Raw genomic sequence first — 20682 nt, 5'->3', positions numbered from 1 at the left:
AAAGAAGCTTGGCCCTTGAGGAGTTCAAATGTTGAAAGGAAAAGCCTTGTGGATCCCAAAAATGTGCTACTTCCACCACTTCACATTAAGTTGGGGATGATGAAGCAATTTGTTAAGGCTTTGCCAGAAGAAGGGGAGTGTTTCTGATATCTTTGTGGACAGTTCCCTGGTTTATCCGAGGAAGGAATCTTTGTCGGACCAGACATTAGGAAACTAATGCCAGATTCCAAGTTTGTGAACAAAATGGAAACAAACGAAACGGCAGCATGGATATCTTTTAAACTAGTTGTTACCGGTTTGCAATGAAACAAAAGTGATCCAAACTACAAGACAATCGCCGCAGACATGCTCGAGAACTTTAAGAAGCTGGGCTGTAACATGAGCATTAAAGTTCATTTTTTCCACTTACAGCTTGACTACTTCCCTGCAAACCTTGGTGAGGATTCCACCAACAGATCAAAGAAATGGAAAGAAGATATCAGTGAAGATGCAACGTCAACATGATAGTGGACTACTGCTGTATGATAAAAAGTGATGATCCTCAACGGGTCCACAGCCGGAAATGCAATAAAAGAAGCTTCGACAGAAAGCGAAAGCGTTATTATAAGGACTTATGAGCTTAAAGAGAAATGTTAAGTGTACTTGAAATGTAGTTTAAAACTTGATTTATAAATAAAATAAAATTTTATAACGTTGGAATAAATGTGATAAATTCCTTAAATTTTGTTATTATACTCAAAAATATTCCCTTTTTGTGATAAAACCTGACGTGATAGAAAAAAATGGATTGCATTTTTGAAATTATCGCTGAAAAGTACATAAAAGTCAGTTATCAAATTTCAAACAACTTTCAAAAAATATTTTTTTCAGGCCTGTGTAATCTGCCCTTTGTCGCTTCTCTCGTAGTAGTTGTAATATTAACAAATGTCGCAGTAGGCAGTGGTTGTAATATTTGGGCTTATCACTGTATATTCCCTGTAAACAGCAACTATATTCAAGCCTTGGTCTCCCTCTACCATTTTCATCAGCCACACTTACATTACTAGACTATTCCCAGTCTGTGTCGCACCAAATTGTCACTCTATTTCTTCTTTCTGTCAGTTTAAACCACAAAATTCTTCACCAATGCAATTCAGTTCCTCTTGACTGGATGTTTGAAATAGATCAATCGTTTTATTATAAGAAATTTTGTCGCAACAGTTAAGTCCCTTTCCGGACTATGGAGGACTCTGTTCGATACTTCTATCTTAATTTATAACTGATTAAAATTTTTGGTACAAGCATCGGTATGTATGAGTATTTAATGTCAGATTATGTGTGCAGTTTATTTGCTGTGTACTGTTGGTGGAGGATTAAGGGGAAAAGAAAACATAACGGAGTATATATATTTTTATATTGTTTATTCCTAGAAAAAAGATCGCGCCGAAGGTCGCAAGACCACCGACGGGGTTTGAAGAAGCGTGCACAACAGTGAGTGACTGTTATTCATTGGGCGCAGCGATGGAATCAATAAATTAGTTGATGGAAGGGAGTTGTTGACGACGACTGGTGAGAAGTGAAGGAAGAGTCTGGTGGAGAGTTCACTCCGTGGCGGCAGCGTCGAGGCTCCATCCGGTTTGCCAACAGCACTGCGGATTCTGCGGACAAAGCAAAAAGGAATCGTCAGGTTTAACTTCGAAATGTCTTACGACGCTCTTTGAGTTCACTAAAGACCACCAGCTCGTTATCACGTAGGCTTATATTTTGCAATGGACTACATTTGTATGCTAACTGAATTGGACCTGTTCTCTCTACTGTGAATTATTGAAGATAGTTTGAGGTTTCTAGTGTATATACACTCCTGGAAATGGAAAAAAGAACACATTGACACCGGTGTGTCAGACCCACCATACTTGCTCCGGACACTGCGAGAGGGCTGTACAAGCAATGATCACACGCACGGCACAGCGGACACACCAGGAACCGCGGTGTTGGCCGTCGAATGGCGCTAGCTGCGCAGCATTTGTGCACCGCCGCCGTCAGTGTCAGCCAGTTTGCCGTGGCATACGGAGCTCCATCGCAGTCTTTAACACTGGTAGCATGCCGCGACAGCGTGGACGTGAACCGTATGTGCAGTTGACGGACTTTGAGCGAGGGCGTATAGTGGGCATGCGGGAGGCCGGGTGGACGTACCGCCGAATTGCTCAACACGTGGGGCGTGAGGTCTCCACAGTACATCGATGTTGTCGCCAGTGGTCGGCGGAAGGTGCACGTGCCCGTCGACCTGGGACCGGACCACAGCGACGCACGGTTGCACGCCAAGACCGTAGGATCCTACGCAGTGCCGTAGGGGACCGCACCGCCACTTCCCAGCAAATTAGGGACACTGTTGCTCCTGGGGTATCTGCGAGGACCATTCGCAACCGTCTCCATGAAGCTGGGCTACGGTCCCGCACACCGTTAGGCCGTCTTCCGCTCACGCCCCAACATCGTGCAGCCCGCCTCCAGTGGTGTCGCGACAGGCGTGAATGGAGGGACGAATGGAGACGTGTCGTCTTCAGCGATGAGAGTCGCTTCTGCCTTAGTGCCAATGATGGTCGTATGCGTGTTTGGCGCCGTGCAGGTGAGCGCCACAATCAGGACTGCATACGACCGAGGCACACAGGGCCAACACCCGGCATCATGGTGTGGGGAGCGATCTCCTACACTGGCCGTAAACCACTGGTGATCGTCGAGGGGACACTGAATAGTGCACGGTACATCCAAACCGTCATCGAACCCATCGTTCTACCATTCCTAGACCTTGCTGTTCCAACAGGACAATGCACGTCCGCATGTATCCCGTGCCACCCAACGTGCTCTAGAAGGTGTAAGTCAACTACCCTGGCCAGCAAGATCTCCGGATCTGTCCCCCATTGAGCATGTTTTGGACTGGATGAAGCGTCGTCTCACGCGGTCTGCACGTCCAGCACGAACGCTGGTCCAACTGAGGCGCCAGGTGGAAATGGCATGGCAAGCCGTTCCACAGGACTACATCCAGCATCTCTACGATCGTCTCCATGGGAGAATAGCAGCCTGCATTGCTGCGAAAGGTGGATATACACTGTACTAGTGCCGACATTGTGCATGCTCTGTTGCCTGTGTCTATGTGCCTGTGGTTCTGTCAGTGTGATCATGTGATGTATCTGACCCCAGGAATGTGTCAATAAAGTTTCCCCTTCCTGGGACAATGAATTCACGGAGTTCTTATTTCAATTTCTAGGAGTGTAGTTATCCTTAGAAGCTTGCCAATATCAGTGATACGCACATGAAGTGAAACATATCTGGTAAAGAGCATCAAGATCGCAACATGGAGTTCAGAATTACGTAGTACGCACAGTGTGTGTTTGCCAGTATTAGTAGCGTTATGTGAAACAAGTATGACACTGAACAGCAGAGTGTGTCGGGTCAAGGGAGAAGGCCTCGAGTGTCAACAGGTGAAGAATGTTGGTTAACAACATTTGTTTTGCCTTCCAGTTGAGTAGATGTGAAAGAAACACGGCCATCCTTAAATGCATATGTTTTACTTACAGAGTAAAACATAAAACTACACAATTCGAGCTGCTAAACTGCCAAAATACGAGCTTGGGAGTATCCTTTCATAACCACGGCTACGAAATAGTCTGCATATTCAATGCGAAAGTGTTTACAAATGCACATCAAATTTATCAAAACATTCTATTTGTGTCTCAGTCAATTTTCAACACATAAAAAAGTTAAAGGTGTCATTTACTCGAATGCTAAACACCGAAAGTTCTTTACTAAGCGTGTTCCTATTGTAGGTAGTACGCCCTTGGTTTCTTCCGATGTCTGAGCTAATGTAATGTGTCCCAGCCACTTTTTCAGTTATTCTGAGAATACTTTCCGGCTATAATAACTCGTCTGTTTGAAAAATGCTAGTAAGGACCATGTGGGAATACAACGTATTTGGTCTCGACAGAAACTGAGCTAGTACTGAGGCTGGACAAACAAAATAAAATCTCAAAATAAAATAATGTCTCAAAATAAGTGAGGCCATATTCTCAGCAATGACACTGATTAGGTATCTGGTGAGAATGTGGAAAACTCTGCGTAGCTTGGAAGTGTAAATTCTCACGACAATGTAGCCTTGAAAGAAGTTGTCCAGTAGGGTACAGAAGAGCTCTTGCATCTACGAGAATGTTAAATCGAGCTAACCCAGTGATTTTCAAAGGTATCCCCAGCCTCGAAAAAGTGAATCATCGCGACTAAAGGTGTCGTAGACCAAGTACTTCAGGTCCACAGTCAAAACAAATTGGATCAATTGAGAAGAGATGAGGGTGAGATAGCTGTTGTCAAGACAGCACTAGTAGAACGAGGAAAAACATTTAGACACTACAGGTTTGGGCTCATGGTAAGGATTGTACCCGTGAGGACACTTGGATTAAATGTGGAGAGAGAAGTTGGAAACAGTCAGTGGGCAGGAAGATCTAGAATACTTTGGTTGGACGCTATAAAGAAGGCATTGTGCTGATAGAAGGAACACTGGACGATGAAACTAGAAATAGGACTACAGGTATCGCATATGTAGTTGTTCACGTCCATGGCACAAAAAGAAAGTGGACTAGCGGAGAAGCGCCCGAAATATCCAGCCTCGGTGGACACGACACATGTCAAATTGGAACAACCAAGAAGGGATCGAGTAAAGGAGGAAAGTGAAATGAAGGAGATCGACTGACGTCATATAGAAGGACATGTTGAAAACTGGACGACGGTACCAACTGCAGGAGATTAATTCATAGGAAGATGACGCGGAGTTTGTACTCAGCACCTGGGAAAATGCAACTGCAGGTGATGGTGACGTACATATTTGATGAAACTGTTACCTCGTTAGTGGAAAGTGAGGACATACAGCATCTGGTTGTATCATAACTTGCAAATGGTAATGTAATTCGTGGGTCTCAGACTAAATGATTTCTCCACGTATTGTCCGTTTTTTGAACTCACCTGAACTGTGAAGTGGCACATCCTGTTCTTGTTGGTGCATTTAGTGGTAAGCCAGACCGTGTCCGTAGCCGTAGGAGGCGTAGGAGAGGGCGGGGGCGGCGGCCACCTTAGCGATGGCGGGGGCGGCGTACGCGGCGTAAGCGGGGGCGGCGTAGGCCACGGCGGGGGCGGCGACCTTAGCGACGGCAGGGGCGGCGTAGGCGGCGTAAGCGGGAGCGGCGTAGCTCACGGCGGGGGCGGCGTAGGCCACGGCGGGGGCGGCGACCTTAGCGACGGCAGGGGCGGCGTAGGCGGCGTAAGCGGGAGCGGCGTAGCTCACGGCGGGGGCGGCGTAGCTCACGGCGGGGGCGGCGTAGGACACCCTGGCGACGGGAGCAGCAACCCTGGCGACAGCGGGGGCGGCGTAGGCCACGGCGGGGGCGGCGACCTTAGCGACGGCGGGGGCGGCGTACGCGGCGTAGGCAGGGGCAGCGTAGCTCACGGCGGGGGCGGCGTAGCTCACAGCGGGGGCGGCGTAGCCGATACCGTGGGCGGCGTAGCCGATGGCGGGGGCGGCGCCGTAGCCCAGACCCAGGAGACCGCGCTTCTCCTGCTTCTTCTCCTCAGCGACTGCCTCGGGGGCGGCCTCCTTCTTCTCAGCGGCCTCTTCGGCGTAGGCAACTACGGCGAGGGCGAGGAAGACAATAGCCTGCAAGCAATAAGGCGTCTCTTAGTTACAAGTAATCTGCTGCATCTATGCAGGTGATCCTCTCTCTGAGACACGCAGGCAAACAAACACAGTGCAAACTCGAATTAGTACCATGATTTACTGTCGATTGTTGACTCCATTAATGATACTGATCAGAAAGAAAATGTCTTCCGTACCATAGACATAGTAATAAAACTTTGTACGTAAACTTTATCAAGGCACTGCACAAGAAGTAAAGTGTGCTAGACAGGTGTGGCACAAGTTGTAGCGGAAGCGACTTCAATTCCTGCGATGTGTACTTTGTTTGAAGGTTACAGCACTCAAGTTTAGAATTTCCCATCAATAACGAGGCAATAAGAGACGAAGCAAAAGCTCTCTTTGGGTACGAGGGAGGGTAGGAAATCAACCGTGCCCTTTCAATGGAACCATTAGAACATTTTTCTTGAACGATTTAAAAAAAATCTGGAAAAACCTGACTCCACATGTCCGGATTGGAACAGTCGTCCCTTGATTGCGACCCTGGTGTCTTAGCAGTGCACCACTTACACTGGCGATTCTACACGATGGACGGTGCTCAGAAATCTTCAGCGGAAAGTGTTATCAGGTAGACAGCACATGTTAACCGATGAAATATTCTCAGGCTATCAATCGGGTCGAGGTATCGTGTTATCCCAACGTTTCGACGAGATTCGTACTAGCTACCTTCAGGCGAGTTCCGAAGAAATGTTGCGTCAACACGACGCTTATGACTCGGTTGATCATCAGTGAAATGCACCGAAAGAGACTGCATTCCAAACAGCGCTTATTAAGTATGGCATGAAGTGCGGTTTCCCGTTGTGCTTCTCTTAACACGTGATTCAAGTAGTCCATTCCATTTTGCATCACATAGCGATGTTGCAAAAAGAGAAGTGTTAAAGGGATACAAGATCTTTTGGTAAATTTACAAGTTTCCTGTTCAGATTTCTGTGATGAACTCTCTTACGTGAGACTGGAGCGTTTCAAACACACGATCGGTCGTCATCTTCAGGCAAAAATGCATTGAGAATACATTTTAAGAACTCGTCCATTTTATCTAGGTTATCATGAGCCCAGGCACATTGCAAAAAGTTTTTATGGTCCTACGTACAGAATATATAACTCATAAAACGCTCGCCATTCTGGACCCCCTATTAAATTGTATTAATGGAACAGGCTGAGGAGGTTTACATCTCGCGAAATGACAGTTACTGGGGAAAACCAGGAAACTCGGACTCAGACAGGTAAAATACTAACAGACGTTCTTATCGCTCATAATTTGCGACTGAAACGGAAAAATGGGATATACCATAATGACAAAACAAAAACCCTTCGCCACACAGTGATAGGGGGCTCCCGGTATTTAAATTTAGGACTCGTAGATGAATACTTTATGTCCTATTGTCCTATCTTAGGGACACCTGCATTTTTCTTCGTTTTGATATCTCCATACTGGAATCTCTTTATTGCATATGGTATGGCGGCTCTGCTGTAATTTCAGCCTGCAAGACCAAAGAATTCGATTTACTGTAGATGTCGGATCGCTTGTAGGAGTGACTGTGACTGTCATTTCTCATAATGTTTCGTGTAGGTCGCAGATGATCCCTTTGACGACAGTTCACAATTCGCCATAGTTTACCTTCATTTGGCCGTGTAGGAACGAATGTAAGGGCACAGATTTATTGGAAGAATCCTGAGGGGATGTTATTACGCTCGAGAAAGATACGCCTGGTAATCGGAAACTAACGCTAAGAAACCTGCAACCAAACATGTACATTTTATTTGGTACAACAAATACAGGAAATCGATAGAACATTAGGTTTTTTTTTCATCATAGTCTCCATAATCGTTTAGGAAATTATCACTTTATAGGAGGAATTTGAATGTGCCCTCCTGCTAATAATCCTGCCTTTGCGTTTCCTGCGCTCGAGCTGTGTTCAAATCTGTTGACGTCGTGCTGATTTGCCATTGCCGACTTCTAATTTCTCCACAACAGACGAAATTCGAGGAACATGGGCCTTGTAACCTTAGTTTCTGATCACCCTTCGTAGCTCACTAAACCCTCGTTCGATCAATTATTGAGATTGTTTGCCGATCTGGGATCCTTACCATGAGGAATAAACTGAAGAGGCAGACGGTATTCAAGAGGAGAGATGCACTCTTCGTCGCTGGTTAGTTGGCTCATAGTGTAGTAATACAGGCAGCTTTCATGGTTGTTGATGTTGAAGGTAAAATTTTATAGGCTGTTAGGCAACCTCATGGCCGTCCTTAATTTCTTCCTTAGATAGTCGATGTTTCGGCCCCTGCGTCCCAGTCTTTAGACCGGGGACACCAGAAGATCCTGAAGAACAATTCAGCAGAGGTGGCGAAACGTCGAACTGTGTAAGGTAGAAACTGAAGAGGGACTTGATGTGGCCTAACATCCTAGAAGATTTTACCTTCAAAAACGGAAGAGGTTACGAGAAACAGGATTGCTTTACAGTGATCATTCGTCAAACATCTCTTCCTCCAATATACTTGTTGTGTAATGACCATAACGTACAACAATATTCTGGCTCACAGGGACGCATAAGATTTTCTTCCCACATACGATCCGCGAGTAGAGTAGGAAAGGTTAAATACGATACAAGTAAAGTACACTCCACCATTCTCCTCTTTGGAATGCGGATGTAGATAAATCCCATCTCCTGTAGTAGAGTATCTGTAAAGGAGTTGCGATGGCTAGACCTGTTTGGGATCTACCATTCTTTCATTTATCTGCGAGAATACTTAAGTATCCTGCACCTTAGTTCTGCCTTTTTCGCATCACTGGACTGTATGGGTGTCACTAGTCCATCGGATCCCGTCAACCCCCGTCTGTTTCCCCCACATAAGTGCAGAGCTTCACCTCATCATCGACAGGTACATGGGTCGAGTCCGCCGCGCTTTGCGCTAACTCGCCATCGGAATAGTGGTGAGGCGTTACAGCCTGTCGTGACGCGCCAATCCGCTGTGATCCAGGGTTCTACTGAAGCGTGCCTACGTGCTGGGCTTGTGACGTATCACACGTATTGCTGGCGGTATCCCACACGGCAACGCATACTCGGTCCGTAGCTCCCTACCCGTCGCTGAAACATTCGTCTAAACTCTTCTAGCCTCTGCCCCAAGATTTCCAAGTGTGACTGATACCATAATGTGATCTCTGTACATTTTCGTCGTGCACAGTAATCAGTCAAGTTTCGTTTCCGCCTCTGCTTTTCGGTTTAATTTCATAGTCACACATCGGTCGTATTTCTGTCAGGAGAGTAGGTGAATCTCCATAAACCATTAAGCCTGCAAGCTGTTTCATTAAAGAATCGAACACGCATGTATATAAGAACTTCAGAAGTCTGAGTTACTGATAAACATTTTACGTCATGCGTGTAAAACAGTTATGCTTGAAGACTAGAAGTCCCTTTATGTTGGTTTTATTAGTTTAGGGTTATTCATCCACAGACTATTAAAAATTTCAAAACGACAGCTCACTGTTTATGATGTCATATCTCCCGAATTATGTGTCGTACATTTACATGATATTGCAGGCACATTCAGTGATATATCTGGTTATTTTCTGCAAAATGTGTTTGATTGGATAAATTAGTAATAAACTGAAACTTCATGCATGGTGCTGAATATACTACAGGGCTGCACGAGTTGTGTACCTGTTCTTTTCGAGTGCTTTTGTGACTACAAAATATGACTACGTGGGGATGTGCAATGAGCGGAAAGGTGATGTGCAGAATGAAAACAACCTTCTTCTACTACGACACATCAAACAGGAACTAATGAAAGAATTCTTAAAGCCCACGGATCAAACATGCAGACGATTTACGTATCTGATGATCTACTGAATCGCTAGCCCGGGTCTGATTTCAACTTATTCAACGTTCGAAGATTCGAACCCTCTGGTAGAAACTTCTTCAGAATTCCAACGGTACCCCTGGATGGCTGAACAGTTTTCCCTATACAACAGCCAGCCAGGGACACCAGTGGAATCCAGTAGAAGATTCAAGCAGAGGGTTCGAAACGTCGAGTGCTCAAGAGGTTTCGGGAGGAATATCAAGCGGCCCGACAACTCAGCAGATGTGAATAACAACGGCCACGTAGGAGTGCAGAGTGATTTTTGCGTACCTCTCCGACAAATTCTCTCGTATCTCAAAAATGGTACAAATGGCTCTGAGCACTATGGGACTTAACATGTGAGGTCATCTGTCCCCTAGAACTTAGAACTACTTAAACCTAACTAACCTAAGGACATCACACACATCCATGCCCGAGGCAGGATTCGAACCTGCGACCGCATCGGTCGCGCGGCTCCAGACTGGAGCGCTTAGAACCGCTCGGCCACTCTGGCCGGCTCTCGTATCTCAGCTACAAGTATGGGAGATGATGTGGTTGTAGCTTGCGAATCACGACGCTTCAGAAACATGAACATGTTGAAGGCTGGTTAACGTTGAAGGAAATGGCCATGTCATGTTTCAAGAGGAAACACGAAACTTCCTCAGAAGAATGGAACTTCAAACTAAAATGCGACGGTGAATGACGGGGTACAAGACTGACGAAATTTAGAGTGCAACATGAGTTAAAAAAATAGTGCGGAGTGGCTACTGATGTATCAAGTATATCAGATATGTTACGTAAACACATTTCTACTGTTCAAAGGCAGTAAGAAAGGGAACGGTACTTTTTTATGTTAGAGGATTTTTGTTGGATTATGATGCCGGGCATGAAAGTCACGATGTTTGTTAATTTTTTGTAAATTGACAAAGTGAATATTGTGTTGTTCAAAGTGCTTCTTATAATTTTCACACTTCCCACAATAGCCAGTTGACATTTACTATCGCATTGCAATGCGCCTTATATTTAGTTTTCATGGCTTGCTTCTTACTCTAAATCAAGTATAGACTACACTGAAGTGTACTCTCCTATTGGTGTATACTTCCACCTGAATGGTTACACAGTGAACGTGAAGCAAGTACATCAGAGCTTGGAGCCACATATAGAGAAGCATCACCTGATAATGAGAATGATTCTAAAGTGCGAAACGTCTGTTTAGCTAAAGCAGATGTAACGTTGACATTTAATATCCCATTGCAAAGCGCCGCTTATTTAGTTTTAATGACTTGCTTCTTACTCTAAATCAAATATAGACTATACCGAAGTGTACTCTCCTATTGGTGTATACTTTCACCTCCATGCTTACACAGTGAACGTGAAGCATCAGAGGTTGGAGCCACATATAGAGAGGTATCACCTGATAATGAGAATGATTCTTAAGTCCGAAATGTTTGTCTAGCTAAAGTAGATTATTGCACAATGAGACTGGCCTGGATGAAACGTACGAGCAAGAAAACATGTATGAACACATATTTGTTTGCCTGAAGATAATAATTCTTCAAATGTTTGAAATGCTCCTGTCTAATGCAACAGTTGCCTGCTGGCCGGAGAGCTGATATAAAAATGGTTGGTTCAAATGGCTCTGAGCACTATGGGACTTAACATCTATGTAGATCAGTCCCCTAGAATTTAGAACTACTTAAACGTAACTAACCTAAGGACATCACACAACACCCAGTCATCACGAGGCAGAGAAAATCCCTAACCCCGCCGGGAATCGAACCCGGGAACACGGGCTCGGGAAGCGAGAACGCTACCGCACGACCACGAGCTGCAGACTGCTGTTATAAAAGCAAGTTAAATATTATCTGATGACGACGCAGAGCAAGTGTTCAAACTATTGGTGAGGCAGATCCCTCGAACGCTCCGGACTCAGTTAATAGCTGTCAGGTGTTCAGAAAACTATTCTAAGAGGCAAGTAGAGCTAAGACTATAACCGTGCATAGAAAAGTACTGTTTGTTGCTAACTCAAGTTCCAGTGTTCAGATCTTTCATGTGGGTGAAATTGAAGCATGACGGTAGAAGTCTGGATTAAATGTACATGCCAGTTAAAGTGGATTTTCAATGCTTTGTTGGCCTGAAGATGGAGATTGGTCATATGTTTGAAACGCTCTTGACTTGCGTAAGAGAGCTGTTCGGAGAGCTACTCTAAGAAACCAATTGGGGTAGAGGTCGTAGCAACGTATGAAATAGTTTCACCTGACAATTTGAAGTAAACGTTATTGTATAATGCGAAAGGACTGCATGAAATGGACGACTCACACGGAGTATATGTTCAGAACATTATTCGCCTGATGACATCGATGGGTGAAATGTTCGAAACGCCAGATTAGTGATCTGCTGCCGGGAGAAGTATCGAAGAGCTTGTGAACGGTGACTTACCAGAACCTTCATGTTGGCGGGTAGGTTTTGTTGCTGCAGAGCTGCGGACGGATGAAGCTGTGAAGACTTGTGTGTAGCTGAGGGTGGTCGCTGCGGGCTCTTATACTCGCGGAACGCGGGCAGAGTGGGGCGGCTGCCCTCGGGCCATCGCCTCTTACGGGACACTGTGGCGGGTGTGGCAAGGAGGGCCACCGCTGGGGGGCAGGGGGGCGGGGGGCGGAGACGACGCCCACTGCTGCGCGGCGTTCCACTCTCACTCTCGGTCACTCGGCGTCCGCCCGACTGGCCTCGCCACGGTCAGTGCAACAGCTGCCTTTGCGAGGGCACCGCGCGGACGCACAGGCGAAATATCTACTCTGAGACCACACACGTACGACCGGCGAGCAGCCGCTAGCGGGCTTGTGTTCTGCTGTATAGCTTCTGGTGTGGATGGAAACCTTAGCGTAGTTCAGCTGCAGACGTTCGTTACTAATCTCGCGTCTTCCTTCTGCACGTCGACGTTTCAGACCGTGTGTTGGGATTAATCTTCAGGAGCGCCAATACTCACTGGCAGAACACTATACTGTACCCAAAGTTTCATGCCTGCCCTACAGTATATTTAGCCTCCTCATTGGCAGCAAATAAGGAGTGATTTAACTGCAAGGATGGAAACCTTAGGGTCATTCAGCTGCAGACGTTCGTTACTGATCTCGCGTCTTCCTTCTGCACGTCGACGTTTCAGACCGTGTGTTGGAATGAATCTTCAGGAGAACCAATATTCACTGTCAGAACACTACACTGTAGCCAACGTTTCATGCCTCCCCTACAGTATATTTAACATTCTCATTGGCTGCAAGTAAGGAGTGAATTAACTGCAAGGATGGAAAACCTAGGGTCATTCAGCTGCAGACGTTCGTTACTAATCTCGCGTCTTCCTTCTGCATGTCGACGTTTCATACTGTGTGTTGGGATTAATCTTCAGGAGAGGCAATATTCACTGTCAAGACACTATACCGTAACCAACGTTTTATGCCTGCCCTACAGTATATTTGGCCTTCTCATTGGCTGCACCTAAGGAGTGAATTAACTGCAAGGATGAAAACCTTGGGATCGTTCAGCAGGGGGCGTTCATTACTAATCTCGCGTCTTCCTTCTGCATGTGGACCTTTCAGACCGTGTGTTGGGATTAATCTTCAGGAGAACCAATATTAACTGTAAGGACTCTATCGTAAACGATGTTCCATGCCTGCCCTACTGTATATTTGGCCTTCTCATTTGGTGCACCTAAGGAGTGAATTAACTGCAAGGATGGAAACCTTTAGGATCGTTCAGCAGGAGACGTTCGTTGCTAATCTCGCGTCTTCCTTCTGTACGTAGACGTTTCAGACCATGTGTTGGGATTAATCTTCAGGAGCGCCAATATTCACTGTCAGAACACAACACTGTAGCCAACGTTTCGTGCCTGTCCTACTACCCTACAATATATTTAGCCTTCTCATTGGCTGCAAGTAAGGAGTAAAACTGAAGTGATATCAGGTGTTCCCCAGGGAAGCGTCCTGGGACCTCTGCTGTTCCTGATCTATATAAATGTCCGGGGTGACAATCTGAGCAGTTCTCTTAGGTTGTTCGCAGATGATGCTGTAATTTACCGTCTAGTAAGGTCATCCGAAGACCAGTATCAGTTGCAAAGCGATTTAGAAAAGATTGCTGTATGGTGTGGCAGGTGGCAGTTGACGCTACTTAACGAAAAGTGTGAGATGATCCACATGAGTTCCAAAAGAAATCCGTTGTAATTCGATTACTCGATAAATAGTACAATTCTCAAGGCTGCCAATTCAACTAAGTACCTGGGTGTTAAAATTACGAACAACTTCAGTTGGAAAGACCACATCGATAATATTGAGGGTAAGGCGAGACAAAGGTTGCGTTTCATTGGCAGGACACTTAGAAGATGCAACAAGTCTACTAAAGAGACAGCTTACACTACACTCGTTCGTCCTCTGTTAGAACATTGCTGCGCGTTGTGGGATCCTTACCAGGTGGGATTGACGTAGGACATCGAAAGGGTGCAAAAAAGGGCAGCTCCTTTTGTATTATCACGTAATAGGGGAGAGAGTGTGGCAGATATGATACGCGAGTTGGGATGGAAGTCATTAAAGTAAAGACGTTTTTCGTCGCGGCGAGATCTATTTACGAAATATCAGTCACCAACTTTCTCTTCCGAATGCGAAAATATTTTGTTTAGCCCAACCAACATAGGTAGGAATGATCATCAAAATAAAATAAGAGAAATCAGAGCTCGAACAGAAAGGTTTAGGTGTTCGTTTTTCCCGCGCGCTGTTCGGGAGTGGAATGGTAGAAAGATAGTAATATTGTGGTTCGATGAACCCTCTGCCAAGCACGTAAATGTGAATTGCAGAGTAATCATGTAGATGTAGATGTATTAACTGCAAGGATGGAAACCTTAGGGTCATTCAGCTGCAGACGTACATTACTAATCTCGCGTCTTCCTCCTGCACGTCGACGTTTCAGACCGTCTGTTGGGATTAATCTTCAGGAGCGCCAATATTCACTGACAGAACACTATACTGTAACCAACGTTTCATGCCTGCCCTACAGTATATTTGGCCTTCTCATTGGCTGCACCTAAGGAGTGAAGTAACTGCAAGGATGGAAACCTTTGTGTCGTTCAGCAGGGGTCGTTCTTTACTAATCTCGCGTCTTCCTTCTGCACGTCGATGTTTCAGACCGCGTGTTGGCTTTAATCTTCAGGAGCACCAATATTCACCGTCAGGGCAATATACCGTAACCAACGTTTCATGCCTGCCCTACTGTATATTTGGCCTTCTCATTGGGTGCACCTAAGGAGTCGCAAACCGGTACGCTGCTATTGCTTTTCGGTGTGGCTGCATCTCAGGTCACTTTACGCACATCGAATTTTCAGCTCAGCTGGACGGGCACACGCACATCATAAAACAAACTGGTATAATTTATGAACCAAATTGGCCAATTAAACATCACTAGTAAGACGGCTGAGTGCATTATCTAATAACCGTATACCATTTTATAGTATTCAGTGCAGATGAGTGCTCTTAAAAATGAATTCGATCTGATACGACGCGCAGCAGAAGGACGAGGTAATATCCAAGTACAAAATTAGTAATGAACATATGGAGCGCGTCACACGGCTTGAGTATGTAGGAGTAATGAGCAGTAAGACACGGGATAAATGGCTTAATACCTGTAGCAGGTATAGCGAAAGTACAGCTTAGATTACTCCACATTTACAGCCACTGTATAGTGTGTTGTATGGTGTTCATTAAGATAATTACAGCAGTGAAACCGAAACGTCGAGAGGTAGAATGAGGACGCTATGGTGTCTGATCACAGGATTAGTGCCGTACATTTTCTGCACGTCGTATCCTTTGAATATTCTGGGTAATATTAACACATTATATAAAGACAGGACGTGCACTTAAAACTCTGTAGCAGAGAAAGCGAATATGTAAACATAAAATGTAAGGAAGGGGAAAGGAAAGGATGGGTAGATAATAGTGGCGGCTAGCCGCACGTGGCACTGAGGTAATGCAGTGGCAGCAGCTGACAATTTGTGCCGAATAGAGACTCGAACACGGACTCAGCGCTTCTCGTGAGCGGTTTCCTTAACCGCTTCGGACACCTGGTCACTGGAACTGACCGACTCCATTTTATAACATATTGCACGCTGCGAACTAGCGTCCCTCGTGCATTATACTCACTGCTTTCATATCCCGATTGCCGTAGAAGTTTAAACGATATTTGTGCATTATCACCGAAACAAACATCGGGGAGCCGTCCCCCTCCTTATTTCAGAAATGTGTGTGTCTGAGTGGTGTCTATTCTGTTGGACTCTGATGGTGCCAGAACTGCTGTACTGTATGTTTTACAATTCCTATGAGCGCACAGGCAGATAGTGTTTCTAATGATTGTCCAAAGTGCTAGAGTGAAACGTCTATATGGTGAAGAATGACGTGTTAGAATTCAGTTGCAAGATTAGAGGTGGAGACCTGCAGGACGCCTTATTTCTTAAATATACCCACCAGTAATAAGCGATTTGAAATGTGAAAATTTAAAGTCTGTCGCTGGGAAGGTGAATGGAGGATTATAGAACGTAACAGAGTAACATATAGCAGCACAGCGCGACTACTCCCACTGGATGCTCGATTTCTTTCCAGTAAAAATTATTTTGTATTTTGTGATGCTATTTTTTATGACGATCCTTGCCTGACTGATCGACTCATTGTCAGATCGATGTTTTATAGTGACATAAAACGTATAGAAATGGCAAATGTAGATATTAATACATAGATCTGCTATTTTTCTTTTAATGCTTCATTATTAAATTCGGGAGTGTTTTCTTTCTTATTTCGTTATTTACTTTCTTAATTTAATGTTTTGAGTTATTTTTATATTTTAGATACCTTTTTTAAGAAGTAAAAAATTTGGCACTGAACATCGGGATATTCTTATCAATATCATCCGAAATTTTCATCTATTTAAAGCTCAACACAGACCTGTATTTCCAATATCTAACACACCTGCTTGGGACTGTCAGGAGTAAGAGAATACTTGTCCATTTTGAGCTTGTACTCTACACCACACGTTTGCTATCACAGATAATTTTTTAAAATTTTCTCCGCCATTTTTATTCTAAGTACGTACGGAAATTTTTTGATCGTAGGATAGCCTGACGATGGTATTGTATTTCGACACCGGTAGCAAGAAGGCAAATTAAAAAAATAGTGACTATAGACTGAAAAATTTAATTTTTTTCTGATTGTGTGTAGCTCGCTGTTCCTACCGACGGTATGTCGGCAATATGCGATGTATAGTATGTTGTATGAATCTTGCAAATGTTCAGATAGTTAAGGAGTGTAATCGGTGTGGTCATTTGGCAGAGGGGTGATGGGATTTATACGATGATTAGCGATGAATGTTTGTAGTACGTCACACACCAACTACTTCTGGATGCCATGAACAGCCAATAAGACGACGGGATGAGGACGTAAACCACTGTAAAGTGCGTGTCGATGGTTACGTCCCAGCGTACCAGTTATTAGGGTTTCTTCCCGTTCCATTCCGTATGGAGTAAAGGAAGATTGATTGTCTGAATGCCTCTGTGCTTGATGTAATTAATCTAATCTTCTCCTCACGATCTCTATGTGAGCCATACGAGGTGTGGCTAGAAAAAAACCGGACTAGTACTGGTGAAACAATAAAACGAATGCAATAAGGCTGAAAGTCGCGTGGCCTGTCACGTGACTCTCGCTCCGCCTACTGCTCGAGTTTCATCTGCCTCCTGCACTCAGTCTGCCCGTGGCGTCTGTTTTAAGTAGTTGACGTTTTGTCTGTGCGTCGGAAAATGTTGAGTGTACAGAAAGAACAGCGTGTTAACATCAAATTTTGTTTCAAACTAGGAAAATCTGCAAGTGAAACGTTTGTAATGTTACAACAAGTGTACGGCGATGATTGTTTATCGCGAACACAAGTCTTTGGTTTAAACGATTTAAAGATGGCCGCGAAGACACCAGTGATGACACTCGCACTGGCAGACCATTGTCAGCAAAAACTGATGCAAACATTGAAAAAATCGGTAAACTTGTTCGACAAGATCGCCGTTTAACAATCAGAGCAGTGTCTGAGTTAAAAGGAGTTTCCAGGATGTCAGAACAAATCATTCTTCGGCGTTCCTTCTGTTCAATTGTGAGACACTTTGGAACCATTTTTGAACACACTTTGTTCATGTTGAAACTTTCATGAAGAATCTGCCTAACACTTTCCTTGTCAACTCCTGTTAACTCAGACACTGCTCTTATTGTTAAACGGCGATCTTGTCGAACAAGTTTACCGATTTTTTCAATGTTTACATCAGTTTTTGCTGACAATGGTCTGCCAGTGCGAGTGTCATCACTGGTGTCTTCGCGGCCATCTTTAAATCGTTTAAACCAAAGACTTGTGTTCGCGATAAACAATCATCGCCGTACACTTGTTGTAACATTACAAACGTTTCACTTGCAGATTTTCCTAGTTTGAAACAAAATTTGATGTTAACACGCTGTTCTTTCTGTACACTCAACATTTTCCGACGCACAGACAAAACGTCAACTACTTAAAACAGACGCCACGGGCAGACTGCGTGCAGGAGGCAGATGAAACTCGAGCAGTAGGCGGAGCGAGAGTCACGTGACAGGCCACGCGACTTTCAGCCTTATTGCATTCGTTTTATTGTTTCACCAGTACTAGTCCGGTTTTTTTCTAGCCACACCTCGTATGTAGGGCGGTTGCAGTAGGTTCCTAGAGTCATCATTTAGAGACTGCTCTCGGTGTAGTTTACGTCTATCCTCAAGAGTCCCTCAGTTCAGTTTCTTCAGCATCTTTATGACACTCTCCCCCCAAGATCAGAGAAATCTGTTAACATTCGTGCTGCCCTTCTCAGTATACGTTCAATATCCCCTGTACAACCTATCTCGTGCGGGTCCCACAATCTATAGTCTAGAATGAGTCACACGAGTGCTCTGTAAGCGATCTACTTTATGGACTGATCACACTTCCACTATATCCTACCAATAAACCGAAGTCTAGCACCTGTTTTACTGAGCGTATGTGATCATTCCATTTCATATCCTTACAAAGTGTTACAAATGGTTGAAATGGCTCTGAGCACTATGGGGCTAAACATCTGAGGCCACCAGTCCCCTAAAACATAGAACTACTTAAACCTAACCAACCTAAGGACATCACACACATACATGCCCGAGGCAGGATTCGAACCTGCAACCCACATATTTGTGTATGTTGGCTGACACCATCTCACTGATAATAAAGTTGTAAGACACTACCCTTCCTCGTTTTGTAAAGTGTAGAGCTTTCATTCCTCAACTTTTAAATCAAGCAGCCAATCATCGCACTACTTTAAGATTTCATCAAGAGCTCAATGAATATTTATGCAGTTTCGTTCGGACTATACATGACTGTAGATAACTGCAGCATCTGGAAAAAGTTCGAAGTTACTATTAGTACTGACTGCATGTTCATTAATATACAACTTCAACAACATTATGGTTCTTGTCGTTGTACACTCCTGGAAATGGAAAAAAGAACACATTGACACCGGTGTGTCAGACCCACCATACTTGCTCCGGACACTGCGAGAGGGCTGTACAAGCAATGATCACACGCACGGCACAGCGGACACACCAGGAACCGCGGTGTTGGCCGTCGAATGGCGCTAGCTGCACAGCATTTGTGCACCGCCGCCGTCAGTGTCAGCCAGTTTGCCGTGGCATACGGAGCTCCATCGCAGTCTTTAACACTGGTAGCATGCCGCGACGGCGTGGACGTGAACCTTATGTGCAATTGACGGACTTTGAGCGAGGGCGTATAGTGGGCATGCGGGAGGCCGGGTGGACGTACCGCCGAATTGCTCAACACGTGGGGCGTGAGGTCTCCACAGTACATCGATGTTGTCGCCAGTGGTCGGCGGAAGGTGCACGTGCCCGTCGACCTGGGACCGGACCGCAGCGACGCACGGATGCACGCCAAGACCGTAGGATCCTACGCAGTGCCGTAGGGGACCGCACCGCCACTTCCCAGCAAATTAGGGACACTGTTGCTCCTGGGGTATCGGCGAGGACCATTCGCAACCGTCTCCAGGAAGCTGGGCTATGGTCCCGCACACCGTTAGGCCGTCTTCCGCTCACGCCCCAACATCGTGCAGCCCGCCTCCAGTGGTGTCGCGACAGGCGTGAATGGAGGGACGAATGGAGACGTGTCGTCTTCAGCGATGAGAGTCGCTTCTGCCTTGGTGCCAATGATGGTCGTATGCGTGTTTGGCGCCGTGCAGGTGAGCGCCACAATCAGGACTGCATACGACCGAGGCACACAGGGCCAACACCCGGCATCATGGTGTGGGGAGCGATAGCCTACACTGGCCGTACACCACTGGTGATCGTCGAGGGGACACTGAATAGTGCACGGTACATCCAAACCGTCATCGAACCCATCGTTCTACCATTCCTAGACCGGCAAGGGAACTTGTTGTTCCAACAGGACAATGCACGTCCGCATGTATCCCGTGCCACCCAACGTGCTCTAGAAGGTGTAAGTCAACTACCCTGGCCAGCAAGATCTCCGGATCTGTCCCCCATTGAGCATGTTTGGGACTGGATGAAGCGTCGTCTCACGCGGTCTGCACGTCCAGCACGAACGCTGGTCCAACTGAGGCGCCAGGTGGAAATGGCATGGCAAGCCGTTCCACAGGACTACATCCAGCATCTCTACGATCGTCTCCATGGGAGAATAGCAGCCTGCATTGCTGCGAAAGGTGGATATACACTGTACTAGTGCCGACATTGTGCATGCTCTGTTGCCTGTGTCTATGTGCCTGTGGTTCTGTCAGTGTGATCATGTGATGTATCTGACCCCAGGAATGTGTCAATAAAGTTTCCCCTTCCTGGGACAATGAATTCACGGTGTTCTTATTTCAATTTCCAGGAGTGTATTTAACTCCTGCAACGAAGTCGCTCTTTCACTTACTATAGTCTTGCATCGCTTCTTGACAAGGATCTAGCTATCTTTACGTTATTACTCGCAATTTTATATCATGCTCCGCAATTAATTGGTCCATCGTTTTGAGACTGATAATTCGGTTGCCCCATTACGGATAATATTCATTTACTGTT

The 20682-nt window shown here is 45.5% G+C and overlaps 1 protein-coding gene across 1 annotated transcript; it reads right to left on the bottom strand.

Moving 5' to 3' along the window:
• Window positions 1-1383: 1383 nt before the first annotated feature.
• Window positions 1384-12112, bottom strand: LOC126210452 (cuticle protein 16.5-like). Its single transcript, XM_049939683.1, has 3 exons — window positions 11984-12112; window positions 4984-5671; window positions 1384-1637 (listed from the first exon to the last, which is right to left on the bottom strand). Exons 1-2 carry the CDS (start codon window positions 11993-11995, stop codon window positions 5024-5026), a joined length of 660 nt encoding a protein of 219 aa, XP_049795640.1. The 5' UTR covers window positions 11996-12112; the 3' UTR covers window positions 1384-1637; window positions 4984-5023.
• Window positions 12113-20682: the final 8570 nt, after the last annotated feature.

This window comes from Schistocerca nitens, chromosome 10, assembly GCF_023898315.1.
Source record: "Schistocerca nitens isolate TAMUIC-IGC-003100 chromosome 10, iqSchNite1.1, whole genome shotgun sequence".
NCBI lineage: Eukaryota > Metazoa > Arthropoda > Insecta > Orthoptera > Acrididae > Schistocerca > Schistocerca nitens.
The sequence above is the reverse complement of the archived record's forward strand: the minus strand, read 5'-3'. Positions and strand labels throughout refer to the sequence as shown.